Source organism: Anopheles stephensi, chromosome 3 (assembly GCF_013141755.1).
Source record: "Anopheles stephensi strain Indian chromosome 3, UCI_ANSTEP_V1.0, whole genome shotgun sequence".
In the NCBI taxonomy this organism is placed as follows: Eukaryota; Metazoa; Arthropoda; class Insecta; order Diptera; family Culicidae; genus Anopheles; species Anopheles stephensi.
The window spans coordinates 36,597,538-36,617,504 of NC_050203.1; the positions used below are offsets into that span (position 1 = coordinate 36,597,538).

The 19,967-nt window shown below is 45.6% G+C and overlaps 1 protein-coding gene across 1 annotated transcript; it reads left to right on the forward strand.

Moving 5' to 3' along the window:
- Window positions 1-539: 539 nt before the first annotated feature.
- LOC118509718 (putative phosphatidate phosphatase) lies at window positions 540-19,499 on the forward strand. The gene is made up of 6 exons (XM_036050807.1): window positions 540-1,908; window positions 9,178-9,284; window positions 9,363-9,407; window positions 14,800-15,003; window positions 17,885-18,064; window positions 18,149-19,499. Exons 1-6 carry the CDS (start codon window positions 1,587-1,589, stop codon window positions 18,440-18,442), a joined length of 1,152 nt encoding a protein of 383 aa, XP_035906700.1. The 5' UTR covers window positions 540-1,586; the 3' UTR covers window positions 18,443-19,499.
- Window positions 19,500-19,967: the final 468 nt, after the last annotated feature.

The window sequence follows — 19,967 nt, forward strand, 5'->3', positions numbered from 1 at the left end:
AACGTTGGAAAATCGTTGTTAATGATTCTGCTCTACATTGTTTCATTGAGTGGAGGGGAAATTCAGTACGTTTTCCTCCTTGGCCAAATGATCATTTGAATATTCAAAATGAATCTATAGTTCTTTACGATTCTCGTTCAATTGTTTATGCTACAAGACTATGTAGATACCATTTGACCTATGCTGCTTGTTATGGATAAAATATTTTATTATGTACATGAAACCAATCAAAACACGAACCTCGTTTGAATTAACCAAATTCAACACAAATACTCATTCAAATGTTACACGAAACCTAAAACAGATATTTACCATCCAGAGAACTACTTTTTCAAAAAGAAAGCTAAACTACACGCATGCATAAAGAGCTGTGTACGATCAGCTGTTATTAAGCCACTGCACAGGCATCATTAAGCCCCTAACAATCATCCCACAGCGGAGCCGTTTTGTCAGCTGGGTCGTTGTATTCATTTCAAAATGAACACTTTCTGCGCGAGGGCAAAAAAATGACGTTTTGAAAACGTCAGCGACAAACAGTTGTTTTGTTTTCCATCTCCCTTTGAACGGAACAGTACACAGTTCAGCGCAGCGCAGCACAGAGCCCAGAGCAGCAGTGGAGAAATTCAAGCGCCGTACATCAAAGTCACACTCTGCTCTTTCTCCCTACCGATGTGATAACACGGGCGGCTGCGATAATGCGACTGCGGGTGTGAAACGATTAACGAACCGTTCCGTGGTGTGTGTTTACACATAAAGCAAGTGATAATGCAAACGCCATAATTCGCCACAGCTGCTGCCGCTACGAGAAATGATGATGCAGTGATTTAACAACCGGTTTCATTCGTTCCGTGAAATTCTCGCTGCCCGTGCCTGATCGCGCGCTACCTGTGTGTCCGCGCGGTACATTCCAAGTACAAGAGGAGTCCCACGAGAGTTTTGTTTTTGCCTGTGACCTTGCGTGTTCTCTTCTTTTTTTGAACCCACACCGAAAACGGGTTCTGCTGGGTGGTGATATCCACGGATCGATCCGCGTAAAATCAAGGCGAAGGTCCGAACGTTTTCAAGGACATCTCGCGCGCACTGCAGGGTCGTTGCGCAGAAGTGGGTGTGCAGTGGAAAGGTTAGGGAAAAGCATTTTTTTTCATAAACGGAGTAAAAAAATCCATCTCGCGCCATTTATCACAATCGTTTGCGTCTATCTAAGCTGCTTGTTGGTTTTTTGTTTTTCGTTATAAACAATTGGTCGTGGTGTTAAGTTATTTCTCTGAAGGTTTCCCACGACAAGGAACACCCCTGGGGCTCAGGCAGCGCAGGCAGGTAGAGTGAGAACAGGTGGCGAGAATCGAGATTGTTTATCTCCCAAGTAAACAACGATCCGTCTGTCTCTATCGGTGCAAGTGTGTGCTTGGGTGTGTGATCTACCGTTACCTTACCGACCAGAAAGTGCAAAGTGTGTGCGTGCGTGTGCGTAGCTTCCCGAGCCTCTCGAGTGACGTACCCGTGCTGTATTATCTCTCGCAATCTTCATCGATACGTGCGCGAAGCCTCCACGGCCAGCACGGTACACTTACGCGTTTTGGCAATAAATGTACCACCTTACGGACGGTGCCCCTATCAGTGAAGCAACACCGTTGAAGCACGACGAACGATACCTTCGGCGACAGCAGCGCAGAACATCGCACCGACATCTTGACCCAGCAGTGGTGATAGTGCAATCCGCGGGTGGTTCTGGTGATAATTCGAGCTCGAACGACAGTAGCTACAGCAGCAACTACAGCACCACGGAGTTTAGTAGTGAACAGCAACCGATCGTAGTAACCAGCCGCGGTCCGGTAAACCCCATCACGATGGACGATACGAAGAAGGTGCTGCTAAAGGTTGGGTTCGATTTCCTCATCCTTTGCTGCGGTAAGTTCCCATCATTTAATGCTATCAGTAGCTTTGAGGTGACTACTTGAGGTGCTTTTATCGCTGAAAACCCGTCAATGATAAAGTCGCGAGCAAGGGGGCCGAAAAACTGAATCGACAGTGTAAAGGAAAACGGTTTCACATTCGCAAACATTCGAAGCCTACTACGGTTGCTTCAGGTTCAAGGTAGAAATATTAGTTGCTGCTCAGCAGTGTGTCGATTGTAGAAGAAAAAAAAAACGTTCCACTCCCGTTATGGAATGTGTGTAACCTTCGTGCGCACACCGAACCATGTGGCATTCACGCCAGTTTCCATTATATAGGCCAGCATGCTCACGGTTTTTTTGCAATTCCAATGACATCAATATCTCCCCCACGAGCATCATTGTCCGCCGCCCGGTAGTCAGTCTCACCGGAGGCAAACAACAATTTGTCCCTCATCATCACGTGTGTTTGAGACGGAAATGGATGCCAAATTAATTCAGTGCTTCAGGTCGAGAGACATTAGTCGCTGATGTCATCCCCGTGCACGAACAATAATCCCTGTTTGGGTTGCTTTATTTTTCTCAACATTTTAATGATGACTAATTCATCTTCGACGAAGGCTCATATTATTCGGAATGTGTAAAGCAAGCAACAAATTCTTATCCACCACCTGGTGGTGATGAATGGCGCACAGTTTCGATTGACCCTTAGGGAACAAACAAGAAGGATGAGCTTGAGAATTTGAAATAAAATTATAAATAGAAAAAGAAAACGCTACCAAACACAACTGACCGCAACAGGTTGCGGCAATTAACCGGCACTAGCGATCCGGGATAGTGTGTATGCTGTCCCCTCGGTATTTTTATCGAACCCACCTTCATTGACCGTGGGCTCCGGCTCTTATCTAACGCTGTTCACTTGGCGGTAAATGAGTCACGGCAACGACGACGACGAAAAAAAATCACCACCCATACACCCAGGCGTTCGTAAGGGGCGGACCGGTTAGAAGGGAAACGTTCGGAAATGTTTAAACAACCTGTACAAACGTCCCATTCCCACCGTTACGACACCGTGTTTGTTGCATGCTTCGGTATCTCTGTCGCTGAACTCCGTAAGTACCGTTCAACGGCAGCTAAATGTGCCGCCAGAAGCTCCCGGCACGCACTAGCATTTGCCCATTACAGTTGTGGAAGGCAAAATTTGGTCCACTCCACATAATTTTGTTTCCTTTCGTTTTACACATTTTGATTTGCATCGTATGCTTAATACGTTATTTTACGACCTCCTATTCACACATTTCATTGGGGATTCAAGCAAACCGGCCAGGCGATCCGTGACGAGAAAAAGTGGGCGATTTCGATGTATCGCTAATTTTAAAGTAGAAGTTTGAATTAATAACATAAATTACCATCCTTCCTGTTGGTCGCGCTATCTGTTGCTGGGATTTCGAAACACCAGACAATAGGCGTTTGTCCCAGTGTTTAAGAATACTTTGTAGGCAGTGGTGCTCTCCGTGCCACCGGTGATGCCTTCGATATTTTTGAAGAGATAAGCATAAACGAATGAAACTGATAGAAATTGACAAAATAAGTGGGCACATCAAACGACTCCTGGAAAAGTTCGATAGGTCCAATAATTTGTATGAAACAGTTTGACTTCAATACAAATATGAGAAAGCCTTTGGGAAATGCGTGTGACTTCCCTTCAAATAGTTTATTGATGGGTAAGTCAAGACGCTGTGGCTAAATATATTTTCTCCGCATGTTTAACAAAATACCATTTCAGTTTACGGTATCCGAGAAACTCATATTAATTAATTTGTGGCAGATAATTAATCATTTTTCTAAATATCTATTCAATTTATACCAATAAAACTGTCAACTATTGGATTGTTTCAAAATATAGAAGAATAGTGCTTCTTAAGTATAGTGTTTAAATAATGATTTCTAAATGTTTTTCATATTAAAATTTAAAGCAATACTACATTTTGAGTGTTTTCATGCAATTCAAGAGATTCAGTAAAACAGAGTGATTCTTAACAAATTTGCTTTTGATAACCATTTATCTTAGCGATCCATCCCACTTGTTCACCGTACATTGTATCGCGCCTTTTATGCATTTTTTTTTATTTTATTGCTAAATTTATGCCGATTAACTGCGACAGTAAGTTAATCTTGTTTTTTTTTTTCTATGAGTAGTAGTATTCTATGAGTAGAGCGAAGATATTGAAAATATTGAGACACGTATTGGTCGCAACCGCATAAAATTTTAAAACATTTTCTCACTTCGGAAGAAATTTTGACGACCCAGAAACCACACCCATAGCAGAAACTATTTAGCAACTTCGTGGTTTCATCGCCTGATGCCTGAAGGATAGTTATACAACTTTGATCGAGGATAAAGAATATCCTGACCATGATAGACATTGTTTTATGAAATTCATAGTCCATGTCTAAGACGAAAACGCTCATATCACAATCACTCAAAATAACCGGCTAAGGGTATTTTAAAAAAATATATTTTTGACATTGAGCCAAACGTCGATCGACTAACCGATCAGGATCGATCAAGAGATTTTTTTAGCAATCTTCTACCATAAAACATAAGCCAATGTTTTTTTTGCAGCAAAACTGGAGTTTCAGCTGAGCTTCAAGGCTAAGAACGAGTTGAAAAAATAGAAAACAAAATTTATTTTCAACAACAGCCATACTTGAGTGAGCTTCTTAACTAATTGCCGAAAGGTCGTCCGGTAAGGGGTGACAGTATTTATGTAAATTGCTTCTTTGGTGTGGTTGAGTGTTAGTAAACTTGAGTCCATTAAGTTATTTGTAGTAATTGAATTTTCATTGCCATCGGATGCTACTCTATTGTGAAATAAGAGAAGAAGTGAGAGAGCTCTTTCGAACCGTTTTACCGTATGCAGGTCAGACTATTCAGCTGAAAACTAATTAAGGCAAAGAACCTAGAATGAGGCTTAACTACCAAAGCAATGCAGAACAAGTATTTATACTTATATCTATACGAGTATAAGCATTAGTTTTTTCCGACTGAAGTGCACAAAAAAAATCCTCATTCAAAAGCAATAACAAGCATAGGTAAACGAAAACCCTTCACGAGTAGTATCTTGTGTGGTGCAAAATCTCAACATCGTATTTGTTTGAAAAGTAACTCTATAGCTAAAAGGAGACCACGTTTGGCGCAACAGTTAATGGAAATACAACACTTCGTGACGCACACAGCTTCCCGAAACCTAATACATCGCGAGCGACGAGGTGTGCGCCCGTCAAGCTACACACGCTGGTGGTACCGGAAACGGTTCTTACCCCACATGGTCACAAGACGTCGCTCACTCGAGCATGTGCGCCCCGTGCTTGCCATCCGTACATGGACGAATTGTACTTTCTCAAGGGAAGTCAGATGGGTTTGGGGCCAGCTGAAAAAATAATCAAAACGCCACGAGCTCAACCGCAACGGCGTTCCGTCGTTTTGTTTCGTCTGTAAATGGCAAACAACTCCATTCCACGAGACACCGAACCATGCTGCGGCTAGATCGAACAACAACTTGCCACGGTTGACGCTTTCTGGTGCGTTTTTCGCTTCTCGACTGCTTCATGCATGATATGTTGCGTTGGTATAGAAAAGTATCAATCAATCATCACGCAACGGCAGCAATACAACCGACACACTTCAACACATGGTCACCAAACGGAACGACCGCGCCGGCGGGGAAGGGGCGGGCCACGGCCACGGACAGGGCGGAGGAATAATAACTGAAGCACATGTAGGGAAACAGCAACCACCAGCATCGGTTCTCCGCTCGTCTGCAACATTGCCCATAGCACCGGATTCACTTTCACCGTCACCCTTGGTCACAGACGACGACGACGAGGCAGGGCCAGCACAATCCGCACCATACCGCTTGGCGTTAATGTGCAGAGTGAGCGCACAATCAAATGGATCATTTCCGTCGAATCAATTGCACTCCAAAAATGCATTTCTCGTGGCCACTTTTTTTAGCCCGGCCCTTACAGCCACGGCAGCAGGGAAGGGAGGGAAAAGCGGGAAAGTGGGTAAAGAACCTTAAACGGGGGAATCCCTGCCGAGTGAAGTGTTCTGCTCTAATCCAAATATTTGGGTACATGGGCGGCCTCGTGTTTTGGGGTAAGAGCACTTGCCGGCCGCAAAGTGGTCGAATGGAACATTTTTAAGATATATCGCTATAGTGTGATCAATTTGTTTGCTGTGTTTGTTGCTCCAGATTTGCTCCACAGTAATAGTATCACTTTGAGAAGCAGTGTAGACAAATTGAATGCCTGTGTCGATGGACATAAGTGAGAACATCGATGTCGAAACATGATAGCCAACTAATTTCTGTTCTGATTCGAGTGTTATTTATGCGACGTGACAATTTTGTCACATGCTTGGACTGGAACAACATGTGTTTTGGTTAGAAGTTGAAGAAAAACAGCTTTTACTACTAACAGGCGTGTACTGCTGCTAGTTACAAAACATAGGCACAAGGTTCGTTTGAGGGCACACATTTAGCCAATTATTTTTTGTTTCGTCGGATGGTTAAGTAGTGGCAGCAGCAGTAACAAGGGCCAAGCTTAACAAGCCGTACGCGTAACGAGCGCGAGATCTCTTCGTATGGATTGTATGGAAATGAACTTACCGCGTTAGGAATTTGTCTGATAACGACTAACACACGTGCTAAATTGCTCATTAATCGCTGTCTATAGCCTATAGATGTTGGCTTGCTGCAGAACTCCTCGGCACACTGCTCACGGTCGATTTCCAACTTATTATTCTAATGTTTCTGACGGACATATCAACGCCCACCGCTAACTACAACTCAATGTGGGCTTACGACGACGACTCTGCCATTATGCACTGTGTCGAAAAATCTTTACAGATTTGGTCGTCCGGTGCAATTCTCATTACATGACTCACAGAGCTCCTCCATGATCCTACCACACATACGAACTGGTAAATCCTTCTTAGAATTTTCCTCTTGACCGCGCCCAAGAGAAATTTATCAGCTTTGGACAGATTCTATTTCCCAAAGGTGAGCCATGTGAATACTGGGACCAGTGGCCGGGTTAAACGGTCAGACTAATAACCTCTCTTCAGATCAGCAGAGTCGATGTGATAGAGCCTTCGAATTCCATTCCACTTAGGGTCCCCTAAGAGGTGAAATCCGCCACTGACATAACATATAACAGTTTCTACCAGCTTACAGGATGACAGTCGTTTTGAGTGGAGAAGACTCCTTTAGGTTTTAGTGTGATCATCATGGCTTAAGTGAGATCAGCACCCTTGACTGTATCTCAATGTTGTTATCGTCGCTAAACTTACCTCCTCCAGCTGTTGTTTATGATGACTTAAAAGGTGCAATGATCGATCGATCTGCACATCAACCCTTGGGCAAATCAGTACAACAACCCCAAAGCACTCCAACGAACTAAAATTGATATGAAAGTTGTGCGTATAAATTATGTCCAAGAAAGCCAGATATTCCCGGTCAAGACTTCAAGACTTCGGAGTCATTATAGTGCCGAGCAGAAGAAAAAAGTGCAAGGTTAAGGTATCTGATACCAATCAATAAATAGTCTGATAATTTGATACTTTAGCATGTATGAAGCTCGCAGCCAAAAAAAAGCGGGGTAGCAAGCAGCAGCAAGCATGATCGTGCGTGCGCAATTGTCCCGCCTCTATGTGCACGCCCGGTAAATTATGCTATCGTTTTACATGATTCAGCCTGATTGCAGATGACGTGCGTGCCCTTAATCGGAAGAAGAATTCCCCGCTGGTTGCGCACCTCGTTTACATATAAATTGCAACAAGTTTCTCAACAAGGAATCAAATTAACCCACCCAAGGAACAGGCTATATCGACGCACAATTACTTATCCGTTCCGGCGACGCGCCCCGTGGCCATGCATCGGCAACAATCGATCCAGTATTACACCGTCGTTAACAAGCGGGTCATAACATGCAATTTCCACATCGGTATCCCGTTCCCGATTTCTTCTTACGCAGCCGCGCTCAGCCACTCCGTCCCTCCCCACTTCGTAAGCAAATTATTCGAACCGAATTCAATTGACCCGAAGAAGTCAACCACCGGCAACGCAAGCGGACAAATCTTATCCGGCCGAATGCCATTGCATAGCCTTGCATACATGCATCGACGAAACCCCCAAAGCCATCGGCCGTGTTAACCCGCGGCCCGGGTAGCCGCTTATTTATGCAAATATTATGCAAATATTTGGCTTTCCACCGCTGCCGATTCCATTCTTCGGCGTCTTCGGCAGCAAAATACAAATAAGGCGTTTTTAAAACATCTCGTTTGCGCAAGTACCGTATCCCACCCACCCTGAAGGGGGGTTCTCCCGTGGCTGCAAAGCGAAGATTGTCACGTTTTTATTGGCCAGGCCAATTTTCATTCGGGCTGATTTTTCATTTTCTCTCACCCAGTTTCCAAGACGGCGGGAGGACGGGGAAGAAATTGTGGTGACTACGTTTCGTCCGGTGGTCGCAACTGGTGGTCGGTAGCGGGATCGTGCACACGATCGATTTTGTTTATCGATCGTTTCTAGCGTGTAATCAAAGCTGCAGCCAAATACATTACACAGACGATCGCGGCTGGGTATGAAGTGTGTGAGGTCGATGAAGATCACCGTATCAACTAGGGCATTATTACATTGAATATCTTATGCTCCCATAGCTTCTTCTTCTTTTTCTTCCTTGGCACAACAACCTCGAGAGGTCTCGGCCTGCCATTTCTGGCTTTCTCTGACTTGATTTTACCCGTAGCAAAGAAGTTGGCCCTGCGTACGGGGAGGCGGTCTAGATAGGATTTGAACCCCGGTCCTGCCGTGTGAAGACCGGCGCCGTTATCGCCTCGGCCACCGGACCGCCCAATCCCATAGCTTCTCTGTAGTTTAATTCTAAATTTTCGCTTCTTGTAGAGTTCAAAATAAAGTAGAAATTTCAAATTTAAACCATCCAGACGAGATCCTATCATGGACCCAAAAACCTACAAACAAAAGACAACGAGAAACCTTGTCCTACAACTCTTCAAGCACATGAATCACGTCATTGTTCTTCGTCCCAGGCCTTGTAAAAACATTAACATTGTAAAACTGGTATCTCAAGATAAGGGACACACTTATCTCACTCTCTCTCTCTCTCTTGTCACGCGTTTGTTTGCGCGATAGTCACATTAAGATAGCAAGCAACGTTGCATTAATTCGTTCGCATCCTTCCGCTGCTTCTACCATTTCAGTTGGATTCCCTATTCTAATCTTCTTCCTGGTCGGTGATCCCTTTAAGCGAGGCTTTTTCTGCGACGATGAATCACTGATGCATCCATTCCATGATTCAACCGTTACGGTAAGTTATCTGGTGCCGCTGTCTCAACAACAACAAAATACTAAATGCCGAATTACTCTCCAATTACCACCCTTCCAGAACTGGATGCTGTACATCATCGGCATCTTACTCCCAGTAATTGTGGTAAGTTTCACCTGACAGTCAAATGCTTTTTTCATTCCTAACCACCGACGTCATCATCGCATTGCCTTCCTCTCAATAACCTTACGACCCCGCTCGGAGATCTTTTGCCAAGAGCTCATAATTTATGACCCGTCCCGTCGTCAATCGTTAATTACTTAAACCGATCGTAAAAATGGGACCCACACACACACACACACAGTCCCAAACACGCTGGAGTGTATCGATATTTATTTGTTCGTGGTCGCTCGTCGTGTTAATGTAATAAGTATACCGGGTTCAACCGAGTCCGTGCTTCTTCTTCCGCCCCGGGGTCAGATACGAAGGGCACGAGAACGTGCCACCTTCTGCGCTTGCGGAGCGAGCGGGAACGTCTATGGGACCGGATCGGTGGAAACGAATGCTATACTGCTGGTGGATGTGGGGAAGCATAAATGAATGGAACAAAACCATCATCAAACAAACGTTCTAATCTGAGCGACCAGCCCTCAGAGATACATTTGGAAAAGGAAGCAAGCAAGCAAGTGAGGAGAAATTTGTTTAAAACGTGCTGTATTCAAGCGCGTTGTTTCATCGGGTAGGAACGTGAATAGCTCGTGGAATAAGAAACGGGAACTAAGGAAGGGCACACGGGAGAGTTTCAAACACACACCAGAGCCAACCAAATCTAACCCGTAAACCGCGCATTCATCGGCGAAGGGCTTATAGTGTCGCGTCAGCAGGTTGCTGGTGTGACGAATTGGCTGGTGGTGTGACGCCCTTTGATGTACCGATGAGACCAAATTCTACGCATAACGCTTCAGAACTGAGCTCCCCATTTTCAAAAGTTTACATTTGCTTTCGTCAAATGTTAGATTCTGAAGGTACCACGAGAGAGGGAGTAAGATGCACCGGATGGTAGTTTGCCGCTGATCAACTTCCGGGAATTTGAAGTAAGGCAAACATCCGGCAGCTCCTCTGCTAAAGTGAAAGACGGGTGTCGGGAATGTTGATCCGTTTGAGACAGTCTTCTTGTTTACGTAAATACATTAACAATTTGGGGGTTTTTAATGAAGTCAATATTTGAAGTCGACACCACAAAGGGTATAGCTGCAAGCTGAATCTTATAAAACGGTTTACATTCAAGTGGAAGTTTATCACGCACAAGCTATTTATGCATTTTAATAATCGTTTGTTTTACTCTTCAAAAACGGTTTGAAAAGCTATGAAACCAACGTATCACTCAGAGTACGTAAGCAAAAATCTGAGCCCTCTCCCGCCCTTCAGTCGGCTTAAGAAAGAACCACTCAGTCACGGTCACGGTCGTGCTGGTGCAAAGCATAATCGGGCAAATTTTGAAATTCGTCATGGCAGCAGTTCTGCGAAATGGATTTTACGCCTACTCGCGGGACAGATGCTTGAGTGAGCCTCCGCCGCGATGTTCGTTGGATGATGGAGCTGTGTTCTCTTCTTGCAATTATGCAGTTTTTTGGATGAAATGATAGCCAGGGGGAATCAATGCTAGCCAATGCATCGCTATGCTGCCACCGACGAAACCCGGGGCTCAAGGTCTTCTAATGGATCGGGTCTGGTCGGAAGCCAAAGGAAGTAGCGTCCCGTGTGGTTTTGCTTTCCATGTCCCCTTTTGTTTTTACACCCGTTGACTTTCGTAGCGTCGTCAGTCTCGTCGTCCGTCCGTCCGTACGTGGTGTGGTTGAATTGTATTGCAACATTCTTCACCCGATACGCTGTGCTTTGATTTCCATAAAGATATGCCGCCCATGCCAACGCAACACGACCCGGGCGAACGGACGAGCCCGTGCTAAGAAGAAGGATAAAGAGCATATAATGCTTGGTGGCTCTCGCCGGCTAGAGTTTTCCCTTTTTACGTTGTTCGCTTTCACAGCCGACACCGTTCAACGATCCGGGTATGGAAAACTGGTTCCCGATAATTTAGATGGTTTTCCTCCTCCTAACCACACACGCACACACACACACCACCGCCACCAATGGAGCTTTGCGCCATTAACAACCTATGATGGCTTTCATCGCCTCAGCATGAGAACCACTGGACTGGCGATGAGGTGTATGTACGAAGCATAAGCTCGGGTTTTATAACATCTTTAACAAACAACAGCGACGACCAGCCCACGGTGCAGGACTGATGACCGATAAAGCTCGTCACTCGTCGGCACACACCAATAACCGTTTCGTTCTAGGTTTCTGGGCAGTTTTTCAGTTCCGTAAGGCTATTGGTGGAAGCTTTCACAATGTCCCGGAGATTAGGCGAGTGATGTTAGGTTCGGAGTAGTGGGACGGATAATTGTTATTCGAACAATGTACTGTTTCCAGAGCAAACGAGGTCTTCACGTGCGTGGTCTGGTCATCTTTTTTTGTGTTCATGGAGTAAATCTGCACACAGCAACCATAGGCGGGGACCTCTTGGGTCTGGCATTTACTGACTAAACCCTCAATGAGCCTCCGCCTAACATTTCCAGGCTATCGTCTAGGGTATTACTTCAGAAATGAGAGGTATCTTCTTCTTCTTCCTTGGCACTACAACCTGGAGAGGTCCCAAGCCTGCCATTTCTGGCTTTCTATGACTTGATTTTACCCGTAGTAAAGTAGTCAGCCCTACGTACGGGGAGGCGGTCTGGATGGGATGGTATGATGAGAGGTATAGACGTTTGATTTCCCGAAGGATACGTATCGGCGCCGCGCTATTACTACATGGGTTAGGATAGTTAGGCGTCTTAGCTTCACAACCACCGCTGGGTACTGAAAAAAAGTAGTAAAGTAGTCAGCCCTACGTACGGGAGGCGGTCTGGATGGGATGGTATGATGAGAGGTATAGACGTTTGATTTCCCGAAGGATACGTATCGGCGCCGCGCTATTACTACATGGGTTAGGATAGTTAGGCGTCTTAGCTTCACAACCACCGCTGGGTACTGAAAAAAAGTAGTAAAGTAGTCAGCCCTACGTACGGGAGGCGGTCTGGATGGGATGGTATGATGAGAGGTATAGACGTTTGATTTCCCGAAGGATACGTATCGGCGCCGCGCTATTACTACATGGGTTAGGATAGTTAGGCGTCTTAGCTTCACAACCACCGCTGGGTACTGAAAAAAAGTAGTAAAGTAGTCAGCCCTACGTACGGGGAGGCGGTCTGGATGAGATGGTATGATGAGAGGTATAGACGTTTGATTTCCCGAAGGATACGTATCGGCGCCGCGCTATTACTACATGGGTTAGGATAGTTAGGCGTCTTAGCTTCACAACCACCGTTGGGTACTGAAAAAGCTAATGAGACTCTTCCAGCGTCTAGCGGCAATCTACTGCCGCTCTTCCATAGGAGTAGTAGCCATCGCTACAGTATAAAGCCGGAGTTACCGCTAATCAAACGGCTCCTGCAGCTGATGTGTGGTTGAGCACCTGAACCAGTGTCAACACGTACCTGATCTATTCGTATGCGTCTTTGTCGCAAGCGAGACGTTATGTATCGAAACGTTTCGGCAACTACGATCCAATTCTTACGCCTGGAACACATTACTGATGTGAACCTCGGGCATACCTACAAGACATGCTCAAGTGTCTTCCTGACAGCCGTGCATTCAGGGCAGTGAGCCGCTTGTATCAGCTCCAATTCTTCTAGATGACCTTGGAAGAAGTCTCGAGGACCCATATGGTTTGGCATCATTCGCACGAGAACGATGATCATCTGCGTTGCTTTCTCGACAGCAAATTTAAGGTGTGGTTTCCATGTGCGTCGATCTCCAATGATGACTCCTAGATATTTTAGAGTCTGCGTAGACTGTATCACCGTTCCGCCGATACGGACGCTGCTGAGGTATTCTCGGGCGCTTATTTGAGTTTGGCTCCTCGCATCCATTCCTCGATCATACCTATTGACTGCTCAATAGTGCGTTCGGGATGTTCGACCCCTCAACCGTGAGTACCAAGTCATCGCTTCTGGCCATCTTGTAACGAAAGCGTATTACCATGCTTCGGCGTCCCTTAAGCAGATTACTTCCGAATAAGGAACACGTCTACTAAATCTTACCTTATTTCAATTGCACGTTTGGGGGACTGAATTTATTATGAACACAATGTCTTAAAGCGCTTTTTAGATTGGCGCACCGTGTGCACAAATAAATCCTTCTTTAATTAATCTTCCTTACAACCACATCCATCCCCCCGGGGGCGGAAACGAGGTCATATTGTGACATAAGTATGAAAAATATCAACTCGTTGAAAGTCGCGGCACCGTTCACTGCTGGTAATAAAATATTTTCCACACCATTATCGCCCGGCCACAAACCGTCACCGTAGCGAATCGATAATCTATCCTCCATACCGCCGTTCTGCCATTTATCATTGATTCAAATGATGTCGTTTCAGTTCATTTCCGCGTGTCGCATGATACCATCGAAGGAAAGCGCAAGGCAGTGCCATTTCCTTCTGCTGCTTTCCTTCTCACCGTCATAAAGCACACCATGAACCTTAAGCTTACGGGCCGGCCGCTCCTACTCCTTTGCACTAGACAGACCTATCTCGGGCGGAAAGATCATTCCGTGAGCAAAAGCGCAGCTCACGTCTGTCTTGCTAGCGTGCGTTGAACGCGGGAAAAATTTATGACCCGCACAAATTTCGCTCGGAAACATGGTTGGAGCACGCTGGCCTTTTTTTTTCGTTGCGGATTGTAATTCATAGATAAACCTCCTCCCGGTGACCTGGAACGCTGATGTGTAAGGCTCGTTATTTCTATTCTCCCCCATCCCGTCCGAGTAAGGCTCGTTCCGCATTTTCTGTCCACCATCGAGGATTCAAAAAAAAATGCAAATCATAATGCAGCATGTTTCTGCCGTGGTTATGTATTACGGTTTCTGTTTTCCCATCGCGGCACTGGCCGTTGGGAAGGAATGGTTGGGGTTTAGCATTCATTTAAGGATAGGATTTCTGCGAGTTGCAGTGTCCAGGTTTCTTCGCCACAGTAAATGAATCAGTCGACAAACGACTGGTGACGGTTGCGTTCGCAATGGCACAACCGTCGCTCGCGGATGGAAAAGCTGGGGGTTGATAGAAACATTAATCTAATTTACCGAACATGTAGTTAAACGATCATATGCTTTCTGATCACTCCCAATCAGATGCCGCAGCATGGGAGAGCGCTGGGTGGGTGAAGCGAAAACAAAACCAACAAACAAAAGGGGGGAAGCACATAAAACTGGGGATTTGAAAGGAGAGTTGAGAGAAACCATTTGGTTCGGGCTGCATGCAGTTGATTGACCCCAATTCTTCCCCTTTTCAACGCACAATTCACACGGGGACACACACCCCTTCTAACTACACTGCTCTCCCGTAGTATGTGCATCGGATTAACACACCGCCTCATTTTATTTGGCTTTCTTTCTACAGATTATCATCACGGAACTATGCAGAGCACGGGTAAAGAAATCGGCCGACACACATCCACTGAAGGTGTGGAACACGGACATCCCGTTCTGGGTCGTGCAGTCGTACAAATCGGTCGGCATGTTTGGCTTCGGCGCGGCCGTTAGTCAGCTGCTGACGGACGTCGGCAAGTACACGATCGGTCGCCTCCGGCCCCACTTCTTTGACGTAAGTACCCCCAAAAAGAGCAGCAGAATCCACTTTTATTGACCCATTTCATTTAATTGGTAAGAGCATACACGCACGGTATATGATGTAACAACAGGGGGGGCCATCATCGATCGCCACTTCCGTAACAACTTACGACCGAACCATTGTGTGCATGTGTGTTTGGACAGTCATCAGCACGGCCACTTATTTTCAAAACGACTCCATTAGCAGCACAACAGAACGGAGCGCGCTAGACAAATAGTCCGACAGTATCGTATCGTGTAATTCGACTCTCGATCGATCGATCAACTAAAGAAGGAAGTGCAGCGCAAACATCCTTTGGTGTCAATATACGGCCCATGATGTTCCCCTTCCGGTGGGCTCAACGTCGTGCGGTGGTCCATACGGGTAGAACGCTCTTATCAACTCGGCTGCTGTGAACCCCTCTTTACACAGTCGCACCTCGTTTGTTGCATGTTGTATCGAGGAACGGTTGGCTGCACGATGATGCACAATTCAATTGTTTTAACCGCCGATCGCTGTCTCGTAGTACAAGCAGCACACTTCAACAACCATGTTTGTGCAGTTTTCGTTGCCCACTTCTAGTTTGAAAATGCCATCTCAACAACGCCGCTGGGGCGGAATCGCGTGGGCCCTTGCTTTTCCCTATCAATTGTGTCTTGTGGTGCTCCTCGGCACTGCTGTTGGTGTGAAGATGCACAGTGGCGCTAATGAATGAGTGGCCTCACCACACTCCACGCTGGCCACTTAGAGCGTTCTCGTAAAGCCGTTTCCTGAAATCAACCGTTCACGTAATAAAAACGTCGTAAAAATCATAAAACCGAAGCGGGGCTGTTTTTGTTAATTCAACCAACTTTTGGAAGGTTTTGAAGACAAAAAGACAGCAACAAGGGAATGATAGGGGAGAGAAATGTTTCAAGTCAACACCCGCTTCAAACGAACTTAATCCGTTCCAGTGTTTTTTAATTGTTATACGAAAAACACGTTATGCGGGAGCTTCCTATCTATATAATAATTATGAAAGGTTTAGTAATCCTTTTCACGCCTAAACAATATCTATAAAAATTGGATAGAATTTTTATCAACCATCGCAAACATTATCTCAAATTTATTGTTTCTATTTTCTATGCGATTGAATCCTCTTCTTCTTAGTTGGCAGTACAACCTGGAGGGGTCTTGGCCTTTCCGTGACGTTTTTTTTTTAACTGTACCTGGATGATAGTCAGTCATCGCGGGGAGTCGGTCCGTATGGGATTTGAGCCCAGATCCTGCCGAATGAGAATCGGTGCTGCTGTCACCTCTGCCACCGAACCACCTCCTTTGTAGTTGAAAAATCAATCGCAAAACAATAGTAAGCGATCGATCGGTCGTTAACGAATCCAAACTTATGGAGACCTCTGAATTTTTTTTATTTATAGAGGTTTTGTGTCTTTAAGACGTAAATCGCCTCTTTCCTTTATATTATTACCTGTATGATACTACTATTGCAAGTATGGCTAAACTGCGGTATGGTTCTGCTGTTGTTTGTCGGTTGATAGTTTGATGGCTAGGTCGGTATCAAGTTGGCATGTGACTCGGTGTGTAGTGTCGGTAATGGCAATCCATGGCAAATAAACGTAAGGCTGACTACTTTACTACGGGTAAAATTAAGACACAGAAAGCCATACACATGGCATGCCGAGACCTCTCGAGGTGTAGTGCAAAGGAAGAAGAAGAAGAAGATAATGTCGACGGCACAAGCGCAGCAAAGTGGAAGACTGGATCTGTCGAGAAGGTCGGAGTGTGTCAGGCTGGTGTGACCGTTGTGAAGATGGGAAAGGAGTTGTTGGATGTGGCTGGAATCGGGATCGTCCCAGGGTGCGGTGTTGTGCTTGATGGAGAGGAGCTTTGTGGAGAGGTCTAGGTTGTGCCAGGCGGTGTTCCAGTGTTGAGCGACTATTGTGTTAGTGAAGCGGATGGCCTCTCGGCTTGAGAGAGTGCTATGCGGTTCGGCTGGACAGAACTGACCTTCGTTGGCCGGGCGATCGTCTTTCTAGTTTCCGTCGTTCCAGGACCAGGAATCCCAAAGGAAAACTATTGCAGGTGTTCGAGGGCGGTCAGAACACTGGCAAAACCACTGAGGTTGACTCTGAGTATGACTCTTGCCAGTTATTCCAATCTACAAAGAGGCACCTTCAACTATAATCCCCCTATGACTACGATGTCTCTAGTATGAGGTAGATGAGGACCTTACAAACCTTAGACGACGAGTCTTCCTCGACTACGAGGCCTCTTGATAGTTGAGGTCCAATAGACGGACAGGCACTTTAGACGGAAATAGGTTAGTTGGTAGACAAGACCCTTTTGGAAAACGTGGCCTGTTGGACGAAGAGGCCCAAAAAATATTCAATTCCAAATGCTCTTTATATCAGGTGCTACTCGTTTATAGGAGTATATTTATAGACCTTTTATGTTGGCTCGTTGAATGTATCTCAAATTATTAAACCAAAAGAATTCAACATAAATGCACACATCACTTAACAAAAAGTCCCTCTACCGAACGCGTTTTAACCTCATCGTGCCTTTTATAGATGATCTTTTAACTGAGTTGTTAAAGTGATAATTTGCGATGAAAATATTGCACTCTCTCACCCATAAAGAAACACCCGGTTGATTGATGCATGTGTAGCCAAGGGGGGGGGGGGGGGGGGGCTTCTTTTCTTTCTAATGATCGTAAGGCCATTACACATTATGATCGTCGTGCGTTTTGCGACGAAACACTGCAATTAGCTGATTAAGATGTTGCCCGGACAGCGGAACCTGTGTGCCTCTGTACGTACTTATTATTGCCACCCCATCTCATGGTTTCCGTCTTTTTCTCCTACCCCTCCCCCAATAGGTCTGCAGACCCCAGATGGCCGGTGGAACCACTTGTGCCGATGCTATCAATCAAGGACGATACGTAACGGACTTTACGTGCACGAGCGAGAAATCGTCGGCCCGCATGTTGAAGGAAATGCGCCTGTCATTCCCGAGTGGACATTCCAGTTTCTCGATGTACACGCTCGTTTTCTGCGCTGTAAGTATGAGTTCCAACCCGGCGGTACACCTTTCACGTGTGTGTGCCCGATCGTACCACTATATCGATTGCCGTCCATTGCAGATATTTCTGCAGGCCCGCATGAACTGGCGCGGCTCGAAGCTGCTGAAGCACTTTTTCCAGTTCCTGCTGATCCTGCTCGCCTGGTACACCTGTCTGAGTCGCATCTCCGACTACAAGCACCACTGGTCGGACGTGCTGGCTGGCGGCGTGCTGGGCGCCACGGTAGCGATCGTCGTGTCCAACTTCTGCACCGACCTGTTTAGTATGGCACGCAAGCGCACCATGATGGCGGCTACCCTACCACAGACACGCTACGAGCTTAGCCCGAACCATACGCACGGGAATGGTAACTAGGCAAGCTAAGCGGGCACACGTTGCACACCGTTCCGTACCGTGCGGTGCAGCCGCGAACCGTTGCCGAACCTGATCGTCAAGTTCCTTGCCAATTTGTGGAGGTGCGTTGCGCCCTCGGATCGGAGGCACCAGCGGCTGCACGCGGATGCCAAATGCGTCACCTGCGTTATCGCGTCAACTTTTGTGCTACTACCACACCACGAGGGGTAGTAAAAAACGAATCAAAACTTCCCACGCGGTATTACAAAACAAACAGAAACGTAGCGACTATGTAGTGAGAAGTAATTTATTACGTTTATTCGTTAAGCTTTCTAATAGTGTGTAGTGAGAAGAAGGGTAGAGTTTACTGTATCTAGTACAGGACTAGTGGGTAGCGTTGTGTTCAGTCAATGTGCTGACTGCTAAGACTAAAGGCCAACCTAGGAAAGACATACTACTTGCGATCGTTGCCCCCGGACCTAAGGCTGCTCTCGCGGTAAGATACGATTTCGCGGTCGCGAGTTTTCTATTAGTGCAACGTACATATGTAATGGTTGTATATTTATCACAAAGACTAGATACAATCACGTTTTATCTGTAACAATCTTTGATATGAGAGAATAAAAAGTAACGACGAGTGTCCCCATAGATTCAATATAAGCTGGATGCTGGGTAGAGAACATCGTTAGGGCATATTGTTTCTAATTTTACAAGTAAAGACAAAGTCCCGTCACGATTTGCTACGATTACATAGTCAATTTATCCCAACACTTGCTTGTTGTTTGCATTAAATATATGGACAGCCCTTTGTTCTGAAAAATTTACCAATACTAAGAAAGTATGTTTTGTGTAGTGTTGTGTTTTGTTATTAGAATAATCGATAGCGTTAAAATTGTTAGCGTGCGAAACATTGGTTAATTTAACACACCGGGATAAGTATATCGGCGATAACGGCGCCGGTCTTCATACGAAGGGACCAGGGTTCAACTCCCATCTGGACGAACCGTTCCCCCGTAGTGAGGGCTGACTATCACAACTACCTAGTATCATTAAGTCTAGTGATTCAGAAATGCCAGGCTTGATCTAAGAGATTGTGAAGCCAAGAATAGGGATACGGATACAATAATTGTTATTGTACCCATACTGCATTCCCATTGTACTGTCGGATTAGGTTTTCCCAATGTTATAAAGCTACTATACGAGGAAAAATTTAAGCAATTTACGGGGTATGTAGTGTATTCCATTTCTACAGAATTATCAAACATTTGCACCACATTGACCTCGTCAAACTGTAATTTTGTATCTGATCAACCCCAACCAGCTGTTTTCTATCGCATCTACAATACCTAAAGGCTGTCCTTAGCTGGTGTTAATAATTCAATGCACTAGAGGCGATCCTAGCAATCTATGCTGGAATACTCCATAGCACAGCACGACCTGGAAACATAGCAATCAGACAGATAATTGGTGCTTTGGTGATTTAAAATTTCAAGAGATACTGATTGCTGGATCGATACGATAGAAAGTATCATACGGGTGGAGTGTT